The sequence below is a fragment of the Moschus berezovskii genome, chromosome 8 (genome assembly GCF_049115385.1).
Source record: "Moschus berezovskii isolate FMDL1 chromosome 8, NW_MosBer_1.0, whole genome shotgun sequence".
NCBI classification, from domain to species: Eukaryota; Metazoa; Chordata; class Mammalia; order Artiodactyla; family Moschidae; genus Moschus; species Moschus berezovskii.
This window is the reverse complement of record NC_142467.1, coordinates 48,819,635-48,837,503: the sequence shown is the minus strand read 5'-3', so window position 1 is coordinate 48,837,503 and position 17,869 is coordinate 48,819,635. Positions and strand designations below refer to the sequence as shown.

General features: G+C 47.3%; 1 protein-coding gene across 3 annotated transcripts in view; it reads left to right on the top strand.

Annotated features, from left to right (window-relative positions):
- Positions 1 to 17,666, top strand: part of SLC36A1 (solute carrier family 36 member 1) — a 49,411-nt gene extending 31,745 nt beyond the window's left edge. For all 3 annotated transcript variants that reach the window (XM_055430210.2, XM_055430211.2, XM_088838551.1), the window contains 3 exons: positions 351 to 517; positions 4,015 to 4,184; positions 13,254 to 17,666. In XM_055430210.2, the coding sequence (XP_055286185.1) occupies positions 351 to 517; positions 4,015 to 4,184; positions 13,254 to 13,525 (609 nt within the window). In that variant the 3' untranslated portion in view covers positions 13,526 to 17,666. The remainder of the gene's footprint in view (positions 1 to 350; positions 518 to 4,014; positions 4,185 to 13,253) is intronic.
- Positions 17,667 to 17,869: the final 203 nt, after the last annotated feature.

The window sequence follows — 17,869 nt, the reverse complement described above, 5'->3', positions numbered from 1 at the left end:
ATGCAACAGGAGTCCTGGCTTCCGGGCCTGCCCACCATACCTCTTGGGACTTCCTGCTTAGACAGCAGGCTCCAAAGCTCCTCCAGCTTGGCAAGTGTTGTTGTTGTTCAGTTGCTAAGTTGTGTCTAACTCTTTGCAACCCTGTGGACTGCAGCATCCCTGTCCTTCACCATCTCCCAGAGTTTGCAAACATAATGTCTGATGAACAGCTTACATTTGTCTGTCTAGTAAAAAACAGATGTGCTTTGGGGAAATTCTGGGGAAAAAGAGGTTACATTTTTCTGAGAATATTACTTGATTATTGTTGTTGACCATTAATAGTGCTTTCTCATCTCTCACTATTCTCCTAGGTTCTGCCCCTTGAAAACAAAATGAAGGATCCTAAGAAATTTTCACTCATCCTCTATGTGGGAATGGCTATCGTCACTACCCTCTACGTCAGCCTGGGGATTCTGGGTTACCTGCAGTTTGGAGCTAACATCCAAGGCAGCATAACCCTCAACCTGCCCAACTGTTGGTATGTAGGGGAGGAGGGAATCCTAGGAGCACTGCGTTTTCTAAAAAAATCAGTGAGGGTCATAATGTGTATTTTTCCTCCTTCTTATCTCTTAAATCAGCCCACTTCACTTTAGCCCCTTCTTGCCCCCAGTCCCCAGACCAGCACCATCCCTCCTTGGCTGCCCTTCAAGCCTTTTGGCTGGTCTCCCTGCCTGAGTCTGACTCTCTCTCACATCTGTTCTTCTCCTGTTACCTGTGGGAGCCATCTAACCCTCAGTCCAGTCATACAGTCCCCTGTTGAGAGGGCACAGAAACTTCCCTTAGTTCTTAACAATGAGGAGGAAACCCTTAGATGCAGTGAGGGCCACTCCGGTTCTAGCTCCACCCCCATCTAGCTCCTTCTCAGTGAAGAGGCCTTATACTGGAAGTCACTCTGAGAAATTCTCTATTGTCTCCCCGACTAGTCTGGGTCAGTGGCCCTCCTGTCTGCTGCTGCGGGGTCCCAAGAGGATCCTGTCCTAATTCTTATTCCCTTGTGTTGTAGTCGTCTGTTTACCTGTGCTGTGCTCTCCCTACATTATAAGCTTCATTCATTTTACCCCAGCCCCCTGGCACAATGCCTGGCATACAATCAAAACCAAGTGAAAAATTGTTGAACGAAAAGGGAGGACTAAGTGCTGAGACTGTGAGGCATTTATAAATGAGGAGAGCTTACCAGGAAGCCACTGGAGCACAGAGGATAGCGGTGATCTGCCATGTCCCAGCTCTCTATAGGCTTGGACAGATCACAGCTTCCCACTGCCTCCGTTCCCCTTTCTGGGCACTAAGACTAGTCATTCTGTCAGAATTGTCATGCAGATCAAATAACATGCGTGAGCTTGGTACTACTGTACTGGCACTGTGGAGAAGTAGGGTGGTGCTGAGCTTTATACTTTGTTGGGATGAGTCATTCTGATGGAGACAGGTGTTTCGTGGATTGATGGATCCACTGACTGATGATGCCACTTCTCCCAGGAGATCTGAGCCCAGAAGGGTCAAGCATCCAGTCCACTGACCTCTATACACAACGAAAGAGGAGAGCAAACTTGCCTGCTCCCCAGCTTCTGCTGTGCCTGTCCCAAGACTGTCACTTGCTCCGTGTGCAGGTGCAGGTGGAGCGTCTCACCATGGGCTAGGAACCTTTCTGTATCTCACTTTCCCTAAGTCATGATTGCTGTGTTGCAGAGAAACACCAAGACACACTGAAATCCTTCCTGAGAAGGTAAATGTCAGAGGGTGTGTCCTAAGCAGCAATGCTTTTTGGAAGATTAAAGTTTCATTGCAGACAGCAGCTGTGAGCGGATGCTATAAAGCTTGTCGAATGCCCTAGGGATCAGAATAACCTTTCAGGTCGGCCTGGTTTTAGAGGCCTAACTGGTGAGGCATTGTACAAGGACTGACTGAGGAAATTGAGAAAAATATTTTTTCAGTAGGATCAGTGTTTAATACTGGTCACCCTGATCAGCAGACAAGTGGTAACCCTGAAGTGGGCTGTTTTCTCCCAAAAGTCTTTCTCTTTCCCTCTAATGCCTGCTTTTCAATTTCCAATTATTCATGCCCTTTCAAAAGAGAAGAGTCAAGTAGTAGCATAACTGAAGATAAATGGATCAGAAGCAGCAGAAGCAGCCGACATAATCTGAAGCCATAGGCAAGCATCTGTCTTCTTTCCTCTGATGTTTCTACTCCAGCTCCCCTAATCTTTCTGCCTCCCTTCGGGTATGATTTATTTGGCTGTCCCAGCAGGTGCCTATCCTGAATCGAGACTTTCCAGCACTCCAGAAGGCTTTGGGGCTGCACTGAGTTTAATTATAGAGCTGCTAGCTGGTTTTTTCCCAAAGGGTTTTTAATTGTGTATTCTTGGAGCGAAAGACCTTTCGTCAATCTCAGTCTCTCCCTGGGTGTTCTCCTGCTTATAGCATTAGAACATCTTCTAGGTATTAAGTTCAACCACAGAGAGTCAGTGCACACCATGAACAGTATAATCATTTTTTAAAAAAAGTCTTTATTGAATTTTTTACAATATTGCATCTGTTTTATGTTTTGGTTTTTCGGCACTGAGGCATATGGGATCTTAGCTTCCCGACCAGGGATTGAACCCATGTCCTCTGCACTGGAAGGCGAAGTCTTAACCTCTGGACCACTGGCACCACTTTTAAATAGATTTCTAGCAAGGGAGGGAGGCCGCAGTTTCTTGCTGGTAATGCATGAGGGTCTTCTTTGAAGTGGAACTTTGCTTAGGGGCAGGATGGCTTTCTCTTTAATGGACATGTCAAATCTGAATACTTACTGATCAGACCTTTTTTCTACTCTTCATTGTCCTAGGTCTGGGATAAGATAGATGTGTCCCGTGGTAGGTTAGCAGTCTCTCTGAGAAGCCTCCCATGAAGCAGTGGTAGGACAGTAGCCAGCCCTAGTGGGATGGAAAGATGGCATTTGTTCCTGCCTGTTCATTCTGTGTGGTCACTATCTGATTCTAGGGAGCACCGAGTTGGATGGGAAGGATATGAAAAGGCTTGTTGCATTTGAATTGTATTTTTTTTCTTGCTGTTTACTTCTATTTTTTCTTGCTTTTTAAAAATGTTGTTGTTTTTAAATTTTTACAATGTCATGTTGGTCTCTGTTTTTATTTGTTAAAGGCTATATGCCCGTGGAAAAGATTCCAAATGTTCAAAGGGCATACAGAAAATATTAGGTTTCCACTTGCCTTTTCAGGACCCCTGTTTTACAATTTTCCATTTCAGAGGTGACCATTCCCGGTTTCTTGTGTTTCCTCCTCAAGATACTTGGCAAATATAGGAATGTCACATGTATGTGTGTCTGCAAAGGAGTGTTTTTCCTTCTTTTTCCTTTTTTAGACAGTGGGTACTGTACTGTCCACACTGTTGTGCTTCATGCTTTTTTTCACTTCATTGTATGTCTTGGAGGTAGTTTTGTATCAGCACCAGAGTTCTTTCTCCTACTTTTGAACACTTCTGTGGGAATGCTAGTTTTCTCAGGTGGTGCTAGTGGTAAAGAATCCACCTGCCAATCCAGGAGATGTGAGTGACATGGTTTGGATCCCTGAGTCGGGAAGATACTCTGGAGTAGAAAATGGCAACCCACTCCAGTTTCTTGCCTGGAAAATTCCATGGGCAGGTGGCAGGCTACAATCCACGGGGTCACAAAGAGTCAGACATGCCTGAACACATTGGGGTGCCATGATTTATTTAATAAATTCCCCACCGATTAACATTGGAACTCTTTTTAATCTTTTGGACTTAGAGCTGCAGTGCCATATTTTTACTGTAAGTTTATGTGTGCATGTACAAGTATGCCTATAGGATAAATCCCTAGACCTGAAACTGCTTGTCCAAGGGAGACATGCCTTTGTGACTTGGGGAGATATGGCCAGATCACCACAGGACCATTTTGCACTCTCGCTGCTGGGTGTGTGAGTGTGCACAGCTGGCTCTGAGTGTGTCTCGACTCTCTCTGCAGGCTGTACCAGTCAGTCAAGCTGCTCTACTCCATCGGCATCTTCTTTACCTACGCCCTCCAGTTCTACGTCCCGGCCGAGATCATCATCCCCTTCTTTGTGGCTCGCGGGCCTGAGCATTGCGAACTGGTGATAGATCTCTCCGTGCGCACCATGCTGGTCTGTCTGACGTGTGAGTAGAAGACAGGATCATTACCTCGTCTGTTTTCTCCCCAGAGGGCACCCAGCCCCCAGGGCTTTTGCGAGAGGGCTTGTGTCGTAGCCAGTGTTGTGTGAGCAGGGAACTTGGGGCGCTGTCTCAGCATTAGAGTTGAGGCATGTCTCTGGAGGGACTGAATTGATTATAGACATGCTCTAAAGGATACAGGAATGGGAATGGTGGTTTCTTTATAGAGACAGCCTAAAATATAATGGCAGTGGTCATGATGCTTAGAAAACGGGTGCAATTATTCTGTATGAAATAGGGCAAAAGTTTAAGAGAGATCCATTTAACACACATGCATAATGAGTACTGTAAGTTCTTTGATAGCAGGTGTATGTTTATTTATTTCAAATAGTCATGTTTCCAGTGTGACAATCTATTCCTTGGATTGCATTTTGAGACTGCTTGATACTATTCTAGATACTTTTGGATGGTGGTCTCACTAAAATCTGTTTTTTAGAAAATTTCTGTTGACTACTCTAGGTGTTTGCTTTATCACTTTGTGTTTAATTCCTCTCTTCTGACCACATACCTGGGAGTGTGACCTGAGAGACAAGATAGCGCCTTATTTGTTCTTGTTTAAAACTGGTATAATTCAAAAATAAATTATTTTTTTGAAGCTCCTGTGAAGTTGATAAAATAATTCTTGAATAAACTGGTCTGTAATATCTAATTTAAATTTTAAGAGATTTGCAGTTTCTTTCCAAATTGAAATGCTTGAATCATAGATGTCTCTTTTTGGCCATGGTTAGTTGTTTTTGTTTTCTTAACTTTTTTGGGAAAAGAGACATCTTTGCTTATCATATTGGAACTTTCCTTAAAGTATGCAGTCCAAGCCTCTGTCTTTGGAGTAAAGCTGGTCTGTATTTCTTTTAATAGGTTTTTTTTCTAAGTTATTTTTTAATTGGAGGAAAGTTGTTTTACAGCGTAGTGTTGGTTTCTGGTTGTAACAGCACAAATCAACCATAATTATATATATGTCCCTTCCCTCTTAAGCCTCCCTCCCCTCCCCCTCCCACCCCTCTAGGTCATCACAGAGCGCCAGGCTGGCCTCCCTGTGATATACAGCAACTTCTCACCAGCTGTTATACACACGATGGTGTGTATATGTTGATGCTGCTTCCTCCATTCATCCCACTCTCTCCCTCCCCAACTGTGTCCACAAGTCTGTTCTCTACTTCTGCATCTCCATTCCTTTCCTGCAGACAGGTTCATCAGTACCATCTTTCTCGATTCCATGTATATGTGTTAATATATGATATTTGTTCATTGGACCAGAATGGAGTGTTTTAGGGATGAATGATGTGATAGTTGTCTAATGTGCGCTCATAGTCTGGAAAGTTTGAAATGACTTCATTGGTTGACTGTTAGCTAGAGCAGGGCAAGCACGAGGCTGTCATCCTTTCCTTCCAACCAAGTAGATACAGGGAGCAGACTGGTGCCCATCCCAGGATGGCCTTCGCCCAGCCACCTACAGGTACCTTCCTGATGTTACTTCGAGGGCAGTGGGTAGAAGCTCAGTGTCCCAGGTCTGCATGGAAGGAACTCTCTGGAGCTGAGAACTGAAGATCTGCCTATTTAATCTTGGGCAGCTCTCCTGCTGAGGCATTCTTGTAGGCTGGACCTGGGTAGCAGAGTGCACACCTTGGTTTTACTAGCCCCAGAGAGCTGATGGCAACCAGGAATCTGACTTCTCATATTCTTCACTGGACAGCCCTTTGGGCTATCTCCTTAGACCAGCCTGGAAAACAGCCCACTGCCTGCAGGCCACTGCTGCCCCAAAGTGATTGAAAGGAAGGAATGTGCAGGGTACAGCTTCGACTTTCCAGTAGAGTACCTGAATGCGTGATAAGATCAGAGGCTTGTACTCTCCAAGATTTTACTGTTGTCTCTTGCCGGCAACCTTGGAGGCTTTGATCAAGCACATATGTTTCCTCTACAGAGGAATTAGATCTGAGTGTTGAGGAGACAGCACCTGTGTGCACGGTGTTCATAATGTCAACTCTAAGGCCCCAATTCTTGAATCTAAGGGGTACTAGAAGAAAGGATAGGGATAGCTCAAACAATGGGCTTTGTTTCAGAGTGGTTACTGTAGAGAAAGTAGGGCTGTCTGTGTACATGTGCTATCCCTACTGGAAGAGCTGGGGCACTGAGCTGGTCCTGGCTCCTCTTACCGCCCCATTTTCTTCTCAAGTTTGGCTCAGCCTCCGGTAGCATATGTCTCGCTTCCTGCCAGGTTCCTCTCCGCTGTACCCCGCAGCAGCCAGCAGCCCTGACTCACAGACCTCATGCTATCCTTAGATGCCTCTCGGTTTTCACTTCGCTTTTCCTGGCTCTGTCTGTGGGTCTCACCTCCCTTCTGCAGTGTGACGCTCAGAGGATATGAGGTGCTTTTGATCTTCAAGCACATTGGGTTGTTTTCCCCTTCTCCTGTGATCTCTTGTGACTTGACCTTGCATTCTCATCCTATTAAAGGGCTCAATCCCTTCATCTCTGAGTGCTCAGCCTCTCTTGCCTTCCCTGGAGACTTTGAAGTTATTGTGGGATTTGGTAGCGGCATTTTACTGTAGCACCAACTTAATTGCATTTATCTGAGTTCATTTTGTTTTTGTATCTCTGTAACTTCAGATCGTTTGGCTGAAGGTTAATTGGTATATGATTTTAGATCTTTGATGTAACTGATTGTTTTCATTTACACCCAAAAAATTTTAATGGCAGCTTCTTTTATTACTTATTTGGGCTATTTTCTTGTTTTCTCCCCAACTTTCTCTCTACCTCCTCACCCTCCATCCCCAAGGGAAGCAGGAAAACCTGGTTCAGCCTCATTTTTTTTTCCACTTAGAATTCAACTTTCTCACCACTCTTCCCCATCTGCCAAAGATGACCATGTCTACTTTTTTGATGCTTTATTTCACAATTTTGGAGAGGAAAAGAAAGAAAAATGTGCATGTCAGAGATTGTTGCTCATTTTGTTAAAATTTCATATGGGACAGTAGTTTCTTCCAGCCCATATGTTTGGCCATGACGACCTAGCAGATCACCTTATGTCCAGACCTTGTGTAGAAGGAGAGGCTGTTCCACCTGAAAGAGGCTGGAGATGTACAAAGAGTAGTGTCTTTGGATTCCTTGAGGCACTAACCTGTCCTTCAGTGGTTTTAACTGATTCGCTGTGGCATTTGCCACATGACACATTTTATTTCAGTTAGGTATGAGAATGTCATAAACCTGTTACTGAAGACAGAATAACAGTACAACCATCTCAGTTAAGAGATGTATCACAGCCTAGAATATAAAGCAGTCCAAGCAGTCAGACTCTTTAGAGAATGAAGCTTCCAGGTCCAAACAAAGTGGCTTTCTCCACCCCTTTTTTCCTCCCACACATCTCATCTTTCAGCTACAAAGAGAGAGCAGCCGCACTAACTGTGCTCTGAGCCCCCACCCCCACCGGTTTCTTCATCTGTAAGATGTGAAAGGGGTCCCCTCACTTCATGTCTAAAACTGTGATTCTGCACTAGTAGTTTGAGCTTGATTTTAAATTTCTACCAAAATATTGCTCCAAAAAAAGTTAATGTAATAAAAGCATTTGAAGATTGTCTAGATCTAGAGTAAGTGAAAAAGAAATTCCCAATATCCCAGTGACTTAAAATAACTTTTTTGCATTTTATCTTCTTTTGCATTTAATCCCCATGGGCACTTTTTATAAATAATTGCAGTCCTCATATACATGTAACTTTGTCTTTGGCATTTTATTTTAAATTGTCTCATGACTATACATATCCTTTGTAAATGTTTTTTATGATCGCATGATAGTCCATGTTATTGGTAGATCATGTTTACTAAACTACTCCTTTAACACTGGACATGTAGGTTGTTTCCCTTGTTTTTGTATTATTTTTAAAATTTATACTCCCACTAAATGAAATTATACATTCTGTCCAAGACTGTTATTAATTTTAAAGACAGATTTCTAGCCGTTTTAGAGTCACACAGGTGAGCTTCACCCACACTGATGGTAATAAACAGCAGTGAGCACTTATGGACACAGGAGCTGTAAGTGTCCAAGGGCTTTCTGTCAGGGTGTTTGTCGCTTAAGTGCTTTCTCTGCTCTGTGCGTAAGTCAACTCTTTCTGTTGTGGTCTAAAACCACAGGCTCAGAATTCCAGTCAGTTCCTTTTCTGAACATGACCGTTGGCCTCCTGCTGCTTCAGTAGTTAAAAGATCACATTTTCAGTGTCTCTTAACCCAAAGGGAAGATGTTTTGCAATCCCATTGGAGCCCTCTTGACTAATCATGTGATCTGCTTGTCGTCAGGGCCAACAGCTAAGCTGTTCATGTCATAGGTAGGCTGCTGCAGTGGGGGGGGAACTGCCAGGAGGAGGGTGCTGTCTTTGACCCTCTTTGCATGAGATGCTCTTTCTGAGGGGGAGTAGGGAGAGGGCTCCTGGAGGAGGGCATGGCAACCCACTCCAGTAATCTTGCCAGTAGAATTCCCATTGACAGAGGAGTCTGGCGGGCTATAGTCCATGAGGTTGCAAAGAGTCAGACACAACTGAGCAACTAAGCACAGCACAGCACAGGGAGAGGGTATTCCCAGCTGGCTGCTTCCTAAGGTATCTACCTTCTTGGATTTCCCTTTCTTAAGGGCTTTAACTCATGGAGTAAAGACATTCAGTGTTAGAAGAGGTTTTAGTTGCTCCCATATCTTTCCTGAGTACCTGATTCCCATCTCTGGAATAAGGTAATGGCAAGCCACTCCAGTACTCTTGCCTAGAAAATCCCATGGATGGAGGAGCCTGGTAAGCTGCAGTCCATGGGGTCGCTAAGGGTCGGACACGACTGAGCGACTTCACTTTCACTTTTGACTTTCACACATTGGAGAAGGAAATGGCAACCCACTCCAGTGTTCTTGCCTGGAGAATCCCAGGGATGGGGGAGCCTGGTGGGCTTCCATCTATGGGGTCACACAGAGTCGGACACGACTGAAGTGACTTAGCAGCAGCAGCAGCAGTTTGCCTGGACAGGTAAGCCTTCCATTTGGGTCCCTCTCCCTTCCTCCTCCCCCAGCGTATTAACTAATGGGAAGTTCATTCTTCCTGCCTTCTCCCCTCATTATGTTTCTCCAGTGTTGGGCTGCGTTTAGGGTTCAACTGTGTATCCAGTCAAGCTAGGACAGGAGGAGGGTCCTCCCTTTGCAGCCCTGTGGTCCTGGCTTTTTAAAGTTTTGCTCTTTAAAAAATACCTCTATTAAGGATATTTGTGTTAAACGTACTTATCTTGTATATTGGTAGTCAAGTCAAGAACAAGTTTTCAGGTTGCTATTTTAAAGTCATGATGAAATGGAATATTTCCATCCAATCTGAGAAAAGATTCTGATCTCGCAAGCTTCTGTTTCTTTCTGTTTTCACTTAATTCTTATCAGAGTGGAGCACATGTGACTTCACTTAGCTCATATCGTGAGGTACCCATCTGTCCTCCAGGCTCATATGCAAGAGGAAAGGAAAGGACAAACCCTCAGCACTGGGAGGGGCCGGGCAGGTCCTCTGACTTGTCTCCTCCAGGGACTTATTGTCTCAGCATAAACACCTGCTTTCTCTTCAGTGGTTGGAGCATCCTGGGGACCAGGAGGAATAACTCACACTTCCTTTAATAGTACAAAACCAGAGTGACTTGGTGGTTTAGTAGCTGAGTCATGTCCAACTCTTTGTGATACCATGGACTGTAGCCCGCCAGTCTTCTCTGTCCATTGAATTCTCCAGGCAAGAGTACTGGAGTGGGTTGCCCTTTCCTTCTCCAGGGGATCTTCCCGACCCAGGGATTGAACCTGGGTCTCCTGCATTGCAGACAGATTCGTTACCAACTGAGCCACCAGGGAAGCCCTAGTCAGGGGCAGGAGGGCTCGAAGTTACATTTTTGGCCGAAACATGTCTTCTAAGATGGAATCCTGTCAGTCAGCTGTACCACTCTGGAGCAGCACATGGTACTTCCCAGGTGACAGTGAATTGAGGGACATATTCCAGAACACATTCCCAAGTGACTAAATCTGCATTGTGCAGTTCCTTAAAATTTCAGAGTCAGGTGCGATGCAAGTTATCATCCAGTGTTAATGAAGTCACCTTACTCCATGGGTAAATGAACTGAGGCTCAGAATGGAAGCTGATTCCACACCCCAGGTCACACACAGTCTGCTCCTGAGCAGGGATGGGTAATGCTGTTAGCTAACATTTATGAGGCCTTTGTTATGTGTGTAGTACTCCAAGTTCTTTACCTGAATGATCTCATTTGACCATCCATATTTAGCAGTAGGGAAGATGTCTTAACTAGGTTAAGTAACTGACTGGTCAGTGGTGAATTGGAGCCTAGGTTCTGAGTCCAGACCCTTAACCAAACTCCTGTACCAGCCTCTCCAAGGCTCAGATCTGATGACTGCCTCATCTGTTTCCACCCCACTGCTCACCTGAACTGAAACATTTGGGAGCCACCACTGTGTGGTTAAACATTAGGCAGAGAGAGATCCAGACCCCAGAGAGGGCAAGTGTCTTACTCCAGGTCACATAGCAGATCAGCTCTTGTTGTCTTAGGTTTTCCGTGATGAGAGCATCATTTTGTCATCAGCCTACAAACACTTCCAACTTTCTTCCAAACTCAACCCTGATGGTTTGAGGGACATCATCAACTCTATTTAGAAATAGCTGAAGGCTGAAACAGACTATTTTAAACTTGCCGAGCAAGTTAGGAGCTTATACCTTTGGTAGACTCTGAAGGCTTCAGAATAGTGAGGGTATTCAGAGATAATTGCCATGACAGTGGAATGTAGAAGGAAGAAAGAGGAAGGGATCGCCCTGGGGCTGTAAAACCTGGGCAGCACAGGCAGATCTGAAACTCACTTTCCTTGTACCTCCTTTTGTTATCAGGCTTCAAAATCCTTGTCTGGAGTCCTCTGAAACACAGAGCGGGGTCAGGGCTGACCTGTACTGGATTTTCTACCCCATGATTGTGGTGTGTCTCTGGCAAAGCTAGTCTGGTGTCTGAACCCCTCAGTTCTTCACAGACGGGATCTTTGTGCTGATCAGCCAGATCCCCTGTTCTCCCTCCTCCTGCTCATACCATTCTGCATTTTCTTGATCATCAGGTCTGTGATGTTACTGAATCAGCGGCAGAGGCCCTAGTTCCAGTTCTGTCACTTTCTGTCATGTAAATTCTTCAGGGCTGTCTTTCCACGGAGACCATAATAATGTTGTAGAGGTCTGTACCTATGGAGTGGAGGCAAATTCAGCTCAGCGAGTGGTTGTTACCCAGTGCCGTCTGCTAGACAGTAGACATTCTGCATGATGGGAGTGCTCCAGGTCTGTGCTGTCCGGGATAGTAGCCACGAGGCGCAGGCGGCCGTTGAGTCCTTGCAGCGTGGCCAGTGTGACTGGGGGACCGAGTTCATTCGGATTTGGATGGCTAGTGACAGTGGCGTAGCGCATAGCACGGCTGCAGCGTGAGTGAGTGTGAGATGGGCGGCGGGGCTCTGCTCACCCCCGTTCCCAGCCTGCCTCTCGCCTTCCCACGTGGAGTGCTGTTCCAGGCAAAAAAGTGAGTGCTTCTCTTAAAACCTGGCCTCTAAATGCAGCCCACTGCTTTCACCCGGTGCTCACCCAAAGAAGCAGCAGTCGATTCCGATAGTCCATCTGGAGGGTATAGTCGGCTGCACAGGATTAAGACATTCTGGCCTCTTAGCACTGTGATGCCTTCCTCGGAGCAATTGGACTTGGCTTCTACTTTATGAAATGAATGTAGAACTGAAACCCTCCAGTGTGAGTCTACTGTCTCTTACAGAGATCAGGGAGGAGATAGATGTGCTCTGGATTGCTGTCTCAATGCTGAGAACTGCCGGCTGGAGCCCAGCAGCGGGGAAGATGATTCTTCAAAATACATTTGATTATTAACAAGTTAATGGTGCACTTGCCATGAGCAACGAAATACACACTACTGGTGATAATATTAACTGTATTGTGTGCCGGGTGTACACCAGGCCTTTTGTTAAGTGCCTTTGTAACCTCCTTTGATCATCACGACCTCCCTGATGGGAGCTCTTATATCTTCATCTTGTCAACAAGAAAACTGGGGAGTAGAAAAGAGCCATGTGTCACTCAAGACAGAGCCAGAGTCCAAACACTAGTGCCCAGTTCCAGAGCCCATAATCCTCAATAAACCTATGAAACATTGGCCTTCACCACTACCCACCCCCCGCGTGGAGAGCTGAGTTAGGGGAAGTAGTCGGGTCAGTGGGCAATGGAGTAAGTCCTCTGCTTGGATTTAAACAGCACTGTCTGATATCTGGCCGGTGGTACAGGTGTTGGTGTGTATGGAAAGCTGTGGCGTTTCCTCCCGCAGTCCTCGTTTCATCTTTATCGTCTGTTGCATCTTCTTCACATACACCCGGGCTAAGTGTCAGGTGTGGAAGCCACCGGCTTGCCCTAACACAGGGATGCAGTCATCGTGGAGGGCTTTGCTCTTGAGGTCAACCTACACACAGATCTGCTTCTTTTTGCTGCATGAAAGTACTCTACGCCATGGGGCTTACATGGGATGGTTCAGAAGGAGGGTCCCCCCGGACCCACCTTTTCATTTCTTGTCTTTCAAGTAGAGAGGTTTGTGTTGGAGGTACCCTCAGGGGTAAGAAGATGAGCAGTCGCTCAGAAAAGGTCTACCTCCTTTTCTGCTCTCCACTCACTCTCCTTTAGTCGGACCAGATTGCCCTGGGATGTAATTTGGCTCCTTTTCCTCAGAAAGACGGAAGTCACAGACTGACAGGAGAAGCTGGAAGATCTGGGTTCCAGTCCCAGTTCTGCCTACCTGGCAGTGAGGCCCAGGTTATGCCACCTCTCCAGGCATCAGTTTTCTCACCTGCACAATGAGAAATTGAGCTGGATGGTGTCTTGGCTTCCTTGGCGCTCCCTCTTCTGTGGGAAGGCCTTGCTAGATTTGCTGAATAGTGGGGTGGCCTCTCCCAGCTCTGCGTGGCCCTCAGCAGGCGTGTCCTCTCTCCCGCAGGCATCGCGGCCATCCTCATCCCCCGCCTGGACCTGGTCATCTCCCTGGTGGGCTCTGTGAGCAGCAGTGCCCTGGCCCTCATCATCCCGCCGCTCCTGGAGATCACCACCTTCTACTCGGAGGGCCTGAGCCCCATCACCATCGTCAAGGACGCCCTGATCAGCATCCTGGGTTTCGTGGGCTTTGTGGTAGGGACGTGCCTGACCCTGTACGAGCTGATCCAGCCGAGCAGAGCTCCCATCTTCATCAACTCCACCAGTGCCTTTGTATAGCAAGCTGGGTGCGTCCCTGCACCAGCCCACTCCACCCTGTGTGTCCCCCCAGCACCTGGCTCCAGAGCCTCAGGTTGGGTCCAGGCTCTGGGGGAAGGTAAGGTCACTGTCTGGGAACCCCTACCTGGCTCCTGGGTACCCTGGGTCAGGTAGGGATGAAGACAGGGTAGGGTGTGGGCAGCACATTTGCCGCGGCGTGGGAGGTACCTCTAGCGGCAGCGCCATCTCTGTTCATTTGTACTTATTTTAACCTGGAACTTTTCACTTCTTTTCCCTGATCCTACCTCCTGCCTTTCTCCTTCTGACCCACCTCTCCAAATTATCCTTGTTGCACAGTTCACTTTATCTAAAAATTTCAGTGTCTCCCGCCTCACGTTTTCTCCTTGCCCACGCCAAGCCTCGATGAAATAATGTGGGCATGCCCCTCTTTATCAATCAAGCCAGGCCCACCTCTTAGCTCTCTCCCAAATATTTTACCTCGGTTATTCTCCTGCCTATTCAAGTCTCTGCCCAGTAGTGGAGCCTACCTAGCAGTTGAAAACCAGCCCCCAAAGCTAGAGGTTTTGGCCTTCACTCTCTCTGGCTTGCCGTGACCCTTCTCCAGTTTCCTCGCATGGGTCACGATACTGTTATCTTAAGTCGCGTGAACTGCTGAAAGATATCAAGTGCTGCCAAAATTGAAAATATTTATATTTTATTTAAAACCAGCTTTTGTTTTTAGATTCTGTCTCTAGATCTGGGACTATTTGCAACTTGTTCCTTCCTCAGTAAACTCTCACTCAACTACTCCCTCTGAGAGGAAACTGAGTCCAGGAGGTGTCTACGGAGGCCCTCAGCACCCTTGGCCGAGGACCCCAGAGCTTTTAGTCAGGACCATCGAAGTGCAGACCTCTGTGGGGAGTCACGGACGTTGCCTCCCGTCAGCCAACCTGATTTCCTCCTGAGAAGGCAGGAAGGACTCAGGAGATGTTTGCCAATGCATGAAGCTGAGGGGAAGAATGGCGATGTGGGGTGGTGGGTTTCTCTCCATAGGCGGCTTAGAAAACAGCTGCTTCGTGCATGTTCGAGACCTGTTCCCCCACCTCAGCTCCTGACAGCCAGACAGCACGGCAGCGTCCAGGAGGACACCCCGACTCTTGCCGTGAACGAGAAGATGAGGCCAGTGTGAAAGGCAATTCCCAGAGTTTGCAGCAGCTGGTCCGACACTGCATGTGGTGCTCGGTTGTTTACAAGCCCTAGAGGACAGGGTGGGTGGGCAAACACAGTGCCCAGCCCCGAGCTGCCTCCAGGATCTGGACTTCTAATGGAACCACTTGGCTGGGATTTCGGTCTCCTGTGTTCTGAACACTAATCGTGCCCTCGTCCCTCTCCCCCCTACCCCGCATGCCTCCCTGGGTATCAGAAAAGAGGCAGCCTCAGGGCTGACTCACCTCAAGGTCAACCTTCAGGTTTGGGGACGAACTGCAGAGAAAGCTGGGCAATGTCCATTGCGCTGTCGGCTGCCTCTTCTTCCCTCTTGGTGTGAGAGGTATCACAGAAGGCTGTTCACTGAATCTCCGTGTCTTGAGTTGTGTATGTGTGTGTGTGCACGCACATGCTTCTGTGTGGGTAACAGGGTCGTGCTGTCCTCCACCCCTGCCAGCCTCTTACCTGAAAGTGGGGAGAGCAGCACTGCTTTATCAGGGGTTTACAGTTTGTGTTTCACCAAAGCTCCTGGGGGCGGGCCCCGGCCCCGCCCTCACAGCCCCAGCTTTTTTCTTTCTCTTCTGCTCCAAAGCCAGACTCTCTCAGTGACAGCGGACCTACCTAATCACTTGTTCACTTAGGAAGATGCAGTCAGTGGTAATCTGGTCTCCCTTAGGAAAGTGAACACTTTCCCCCAGTCTTTCGGCTCTTTGGTGGTCACTCACAGGTGCTCACGTGACCAGGGTTCTAGCTGGAGGTGGCAGTGGCACTGCCCTCTGGAGCCTCAAGCTTTCTAAGTAACTTCTGGTTACCAAAGTGTAACTTCAAGAACCGTCAGCTCCCATTTGCAAGCCCAGGCTCCAGCAGTCTTTCCAGAGCTGTCCTGAGTTTTGTTTCCAGCGAGAAGGTGCGGGCCAGTATTAGGGGTTCAGACATGTGTCCCACCCACAGCTTCCACGGTGGAGGCTTCTGTGTGCTCAGGGCACTGCTAGAGGCAGTCCTGTCCAGGCGGCTCTTGAGACCTGGCCTGGGATGCTGGGACCTGACGACTGAACGGCATGATCCTGAGGTCTTCTACCCCAGGTCTGTTGCTTCAGGGCTTCTGCCCAGGGAACCTGGTGTGTAGGAGAGACCACTGCACTCTTGGGGCTTCAGGAAACTAGCTTGGCCTGGCCTTGGCCCTGTTCGATTGTTTCCTGTGCTTTTCTTCTTGGGCAGCCCGATCACATGGCTGCTTCAGGAGACCCAGGCAAGGCGGATGCCATGGGGACCTTCCCACTTGTGCAGCTAGCTGCACAGCAATCAGTTGTCGAGTAAAGGGTCAGCCAGACGGTTGTAGTGGAGGAAGCCCTTCCTTTTATAGAAGCAGCCGGCGAGCCCAGCTCAGGGAAGCTTACTCCTCTGCTGCCCATGGGGCTTCTTAGTCAGGGCTCCCTCCCTGCTTCCTTTGCAGCCTCTCTCTGGGCCCTGCTTTAGTCTCTGGTGAAGAAGCCCCAGCATAAGTAGGAGACCAATCAGGGAACAAAAGAGCAAAGGCTTGCAGGGATGTGAGGCCGCATCTTTCTGACCAAAGGTAAACGATAGAGCTTTCTGGCCCAGTGCTGTTCTACTCTGTGTCCTCTTCCAGCCTCCCCAGGGCGGCCCCAGGTTCCATCAGCCCAGACGTAGCTTCCCAGAGCCCCTTGTTCCCTCCTGCAGATGCCACTATCAGGAGCGGGTTTCCAACTCCCTGCAGGCAGTATACCTCTCCTTAAAGGCAGGTTCTTGCTGGGAACAGCGTGACCTGGCATCCTCTAGTCACTTTTTCTAGAAGTTGTACCATTCACAAGTGGCATTATTTATATTTATGTTGTGCTGCTAAGAGCCCTGTGCACAGACCCTGGCCAGACGGATGTGACTGTGTGGTCTGTCTTAGCCTAGAACCTGCAGCTTAACTCCTCTGTCACTCACCTCTCCAGTCAGATTCACTGGCTGATAATGTTCACCGTTTACCCTCTACCCCCACGAAAGGCCAACTTTGTGGTTCGCAAAGTTGTCTTAAAGTGATGATCTCCACACAGGTATATTAGGAAAATCTTTTCCCCCTCCTTGTTCTCCTGCCTGGCTGTTTTTTTCTCAAATCTCTCCCTTCCTAAATTGTAGAACATCATCTCTGTTTAACACTACATGTTCACCTCATGGTTTTTGGAAGTGCAGAATCTCAATTTATGTCTGTTTACAGCACTCTATTCACTACTCACTGCAAGGGAGTCTGTATCAGTTTGTTTTATTTCATGGGTGATTGGATGTTCAGGTGAGCCCTGGCATCTACCTAGCTCAGAACACAAAGCTGCTGCTTCTCGGTGGAAATAAAATTAAAAAGGCTCCAAGTCTGCCTTAGAATTTAATTTTCCAAGGTACATTACGATCTCCAAGACCATTAAGAGGCAAGGAAAGAGTACGGTTTGTAATGAAATCATGGTTAATACTTTTAGACAGTCCTGCTAGTTGCAAGGCTGTTTGCGCTCACAGCATCAACCTGTGACATTTCTTCCCTGTCCTTTGTACCCCTGGGTCTTTCCCTGGCCAGGGGACATAAATGGTGCTGAGCTGAGGTTACCAGAGTCGTGGTGGGGAGTAATGGTGAAGGTGCCTGCTGTCAGCCATGTTCTTTTGTTTCAATCAAGGTGGTGCTGTGAAAGTGGTTTTGTTTTACTGAACAATAAAATTATGTGACTCTGTAAACCATGTCAGTGGATGTGTGAATAACAGGAAAATGAAAAACTGCCATCCAGCAGGTCTTGATAACTAGACAGTCTTGTGTATGTTATGTGCCTGTGTGGGTGTGTATGTTCTGAATGCTACATGTAGAAATGTGGATCATGCAGGAACTCATGGAAGAGTTTGTTTTAGGTTCTGCACATGGATCATGTGTTAAACTTTTCCTTAATAAATGAGCTTTATTTTTTATTTTTGAGAGCTTGGAGTCTGTGTCTTTGTTTTCTCTCTCTCTCTTTTTTTTTTTTTCCTGATCACTCAGATCCCTTTACTGGATCTTAGGTCAAAATGTTTCTTGGTTTATGTCACAGAACTCATCCAGGGGAGCAGTGTGAACAGCAGACCCACCTGTGGATGGAGAGTCCCTGAGAAAGGGCAGGTAATTACTTTTCTGTTAGACAG